Source organism: Octopus bimaculoides, chromosome 26, assembly GCF_001194135.2.
Source record: "Octopus bimaculoides isolate UCB-OBI-ISO-001 chromosome 26, ASM119413v2, whole genome shotgun sequence".
Taxonomy (NCBI): domain Eukaryota; kingdom Metazoa; phylum Mollusca; class Cephalopoda; order Octopoda; family Octopodidae; genus Octopus; species Octopus bimaculoides.
In genome coordinates, this window is record NC_069006.1 from 11177895 (window position 1) to 11183138 (window position 5244).

Here is a 5244-nt window from a genome sequence, read left to right on the forward strand (position 1 = left end):
TGGTGCTTAATTTATTGGCCCCCAAAAGGATAAAAGGCGAAGTCGACCTCGGCAGAATTTGAACTTAGAACATGAAAACAGACGAAATAGCGCCAAGCATTTCGCCCGGCGTGCTAACGATTCTGCCAGCTCATTACCTTCAGTAATTATAATGCTCCAATTATTATTGGTAGGAATATGAATTCATTGTCTGGATATAGAAGCTGGAGGTCTATAGATACCCTCATTTTCTTTGATTTATATCTGCAGGGCAGCTAACCTTTGCCCCTCTGTCCCAAACAACAATATCTGGCCTGTTATGCTTACATTCGACAAACGTTTTGAATATTCCACCAGTACTCCTTGAGTTGGTGTTTATGAACGTATTCCATAACAAAGGGATATTCTAAGTTTATTTCAGGACAGTCTTTTTTGCGGATGGAATTGTAAATTGTTCTAACAACAACATTGTGCTGCATAGGGAGGTAGTACCACGACGACATTTTAGGACAGCTGCTAATCACATGTGTAATATCTTTCACAAAAACATCACATAGCCTATACCTGTATGTATGTATGTATGTATGTATGAATGAGAGTGTGTATGTATATATATATACATATATATATTTACACACACCATCTGAGAAAGATGGAGACCGGAGAAGCTAAGGTAACTGTCAAACATATTTTTATCAGAAATAAATATATTCTACATCTATGAGTATATACACCTCTATGTGTGGATGAGTGTGTTTGCGTATATGTTCTTATGCCCATATATATGGAGAGTGAGTGTCCTGTCAATGCTGTGTTTCTCAATAAACACATATTAAACACATTTTTATATACAAAAAATATATTCATAGATACACACACATACGCATACACACGCACACACATTTACATGCACACACAAGAATAAATACATACAGTCACTCACGCACACACACACATATATATACACACATGCATGCTCACACACACACACACGCATATATATATATATATATATATATATACACACATATATACACATACATACACACACATATATCCACACGCATATACACAAACATACAGATACACACACACACATATTCAGACACATGGATATGCCAAACAATCATATAAAAATAGGAGTATGTGTGTGTATACATATATATGCATGTGTATGTATATATATATACAAGTGTTTTTATGTATATATGTATGTGTACGTATGTATGTATATACATATATTTGTGTAACTACTCACCATGTCACAGTTAATACTGTAATCGTATATTCCCATCGATTCTTCATTGTCTTGGCTCGTGAGAGACATTTTGATGTCTGAACTGTAAATGTACACCTTGACACACACACACACACAGTGAAAGATAACGAGATCACTTCTACATTGTTGTTAACTTTTCCTGAGATAGCAGCCAAATCTTCTTTAAATGTCGTTCTCTTATGTCTCATATATGTATGTATCTGTGTGTGTATGTGTGTATATATACATAGACACATACATATATATGTGTGTGTGTGTGTGTGTATATATACATACATATATGTACATGCATATATGTATGTTTATATACACACACGCATACTACATATATGTATGTATGTGTATGTATATATATATGTGTGTGTGTGTGTGTGTGTGTCTAGACAATGTAGGTGTAGATATTTTTGATCAGGCAGAGTCGTCACTAATGGAATGTCTTTGATGAGAGCTGACTTGGCAACATTCACATACACACACACACAGTATATACTCAGATATATATATATATATATATATATATATATATATATATATATATATATATATATATATATATATATATATATATATATATACACACATACAAATGCAAAGGCTGGCATAAACACACACACAACATATATGGATATACATTAACACACACACACGTGTATATACTCACACACACGCACACATGTAGTCATACACACATTATCTACAGTATACAAGAACACACTATATACACATAGATATATGCAGGCACACACATATACTGACATAAACACACACATTAATCTACAGTACACACATACACACTCAGAGAGACAAAAGTCAACATCGTCAGAGAATCTTATCAAATCCATTGGTATCAAAGTTTAACAGGAGAAACTGGGGGAGGAGAAGCAAAACTGCTGTTGTTTAATTATAGAAACAAGCCTCATCAAATATGTTTATGATTAAAGCCAATCCAGTTGTGACCATCCTATATTTTTCCTAGAAACCAATGTGTAGTTTTTTATGACTTGAGGGAGATTTGACTGCTGCACTCAGCAGATTAAACAGCCACATGGCTCATGGTAGCGATGATGGTGGTGGTGGTGGTGGTGGTGGTAGCAGGGATGTTGACATTGTAGTATTGATAAAGTTGAGGATGGTCAGATGGTATTGGTGGTGGCAGTGGTGATGGTGGTGGCAGTGGTGATAATGGTGGTGATGATGATGATGATGCTGAACATCATCATCATCATCATTTATTTAACCATGCAACATTTGGACTCTTGTCACATTGATAAATATTTAATGTAGCCATCTCTCTCTCTCTCTCCCCATATATATATATATATATATACATTTATGTATATACATATACACACACACACATATATATATATATATATATATATATATATATATATATATATATATATATGTATGTATATATGTATATGTAAATTATATATTTCATTGTAAATTTCTCAGTATTTTCTATATTCTTCTTTGTGTGAGATTATTTAAAATAGTTCACCTCTGTATATAGTTTATCTGTTTGTACAGTTTACCTGTAAAATGCCATCATCATAACATATATATGTGTCATGCCTGTGATCTGTACATATATACGTGTGTATGTATGTATATATATATATGTGTGTGTGTGTGTGTGTGTGTATGTGTGTATACACTAGTTGTCAAGCAGTAGTATAGGGACAAAGACACACATAGATATATACATGCATATGATGGGCTTCGTTCGGTTTCCGTCCACCAGATTCACTCACAAGGCTTTGGCTGGCCTGAGGCTATAGTAGAAGACACTTGCCTAAGGTATCACACAGTGGGACTGAACCCAGAACCATGTGGTTAGGAAGTAAACTTCTTACCTCACATCCACGCCTGCGATGTGTACATATATATATATAAGTGTATGAGTGTGTGTGTATATATATATATATGTGTGTGTGTGTGTGTGTGTGTGTGTGAATGAGAAAAGGGAGAAAGTGACAAGCAGTCATCAGTTTATTCAAAGATATTAGAATCCATGTAATGAAATTCTTGTCCTACACCAATTTCCATATCCAATTAGTTCAATTACAGAAATTAAAATAAATAAATTTAATTTAAATTTTCATAATGAAACTGGTAAATTAGGAATTTCATCAGGTGAGAATTTTCCCAAAAGTGAGTTACATTTCAATGTGTTGGTCGACTCACAACAGACTCAGATATGTGCATTTTTTTAATGTGTGAGTTGTATAAAAAAAAAACCTTTATTTCCATATATGTGTGTGTGTGTGTGTGTGTGTGTGTGTGTGTGTGTGGTGGCTCATTAGAAGTAGTTGACAGCTCTTGTTAGTGAGATGTAATTAGAAAGTGAAATGGTTGTTCTGAAATTATAGCAGAGAGAGCGAAAACTAGCAGCAAAAAGTTCAGGGAGCTACTATCTCTGTTGGCAGGAAAGGCCTTTACCCATAGAGTGTTGAGCAGATTGTACAATGCTATGCTTGTATTGGAACTGCAATGCTACATGGTAGAGAGAAATGGGCCTGGAATACTGAGGGCTTGAGAAGACTGGGTAGAGATGAAGTGAACATACTCCTTTGGGTGTGCAATGTGTGTATGAAAGAATCAGTTTAAAGGTGGCACCTAATTGTTTACGACAAGGGTTCCATTTGTCCCAATCAACAAAACACCCAGCTCGTGAAAGTAAAATGTAATTGGCTGAGTACTCCACAGACAAGCATAACCTTAATGGGTCTTCACCCCCACCTCACTAAAATTGACTCAGATTGAGCTGTGTATGTGTGTGTGAAGGTGCATGACTCAGTGGTTAGAGTGTTGGGCTTACAATCATGAGGTTGTGAGTTCAATTCCTGGACCGGACTCTGTGTTGTGTTCTTGAGCAAGACACTTTATTTCATGTTGCTCCAGTTCACTCAGCTGTAGAAATGAGTTGCGACATCATTGGTGCCAAGATGTATCGGCCCCTTTGCCTTTCCCTTGGATAACATTGGTGGCACAGAGAGGGGAGACTGGCATGCATGGGTGACTGTTGATCTTCCATAAACAACCTTGCTCAGACTTCTGCCTTGGCGAAAAACTTTCTACATGCAATCCGATGGTCGTTCATGACCAAAAGGGATCTTAACCCAAATGCACAACAGGGCCTTTTGCCCAATTTCCTTCCTCCTCAAAACACCCACCACCACCCATCACCTCCCTAACAGCAGTCCTTCTTTGGTACCATTCATTTTGCTTACAATGCAGAACATTTTACTTGTGATCAATCTTTCATCCATTCATATTGTTCTCTCTGCCCAACCCCACTGAGTGACCAAATTCTTTCCTCCACCTCATCCCCCACTGCCCACCTCACCCTCCTCTTACACTACACTTGCCTTTCTCTCTCTCTTTCTTTCCCATCCATTCCAACAACTGCCCCAACACCATACCATCTCTGTCTTCTCCATCTCCTCATTACTATTCTGGCCCCTGCACTCACTCCAGGTTCTTCTATCCCACCCATTCCTACCCGCTTCGTACCTCGAAAATTCCCCGATACCTCGTTACCACAGTTTTTACAACCCTCCCACCTGATCACCCAACCATCTTCTCTTCTAAAATGTGAGTAACCATGTGAGCCCTCTACGAGAAACCTGTTTTGCTCTAACCCTTTTCTCTCACATTTTACCCCTTTTCACTCAACTCCTGGCATAAATTTGCCGGGTTTATAGTCATGCAAGCCACATGGCAACCTCATCAGTGCCAGTGGCATGAGAAAAGCACCCAGAACATTCTATAAAGGGCATCCAGTACTGGGTACATTAGGAAGGTACCCAGTACATTAGGAAGGGCATCCAGTACTGGGTACATTAGAAAAGCACCCAGAACATTCTATAAAGGACATCCATTACTGGGTACATTAGGAAGGTACCCAGTACATTAGGAAGGGCATCCAGTACTGGGTACATTAGAAAAGCACCCAGAACATTCTATAAAGGACATCCATT

The 5244-nt window shown here is 37.5% G+C and overlaps 1 protein-coding gene across 1 annotated transcript in view; it reads right to left on the reverse strand.

The window, feature by feature from the left end:
- The window catches only part of LOC106874849 (H(+)/Cl(-) exchange transporter 6), a 65542-nt gene extending 64223 nt beyond the window's left edge, over positions 1 to 1319 (reverse strand). Inside the window, exon 1 of the mRNA XM_052976906.1 lies at positions 1238 to 1319. Coding sequence (XP_052832866.1) covers positions 1238 to 1306 — 69 coding nt within the window. The 5' untranslated portion in view covers positions 1307 to 1319. The remainder of the gene's footprint in view (positions 1 to 1237) is intronic.
- Between the last annotated feature and the right edge of the window lie 3925 nt (positions 1320 to 5244).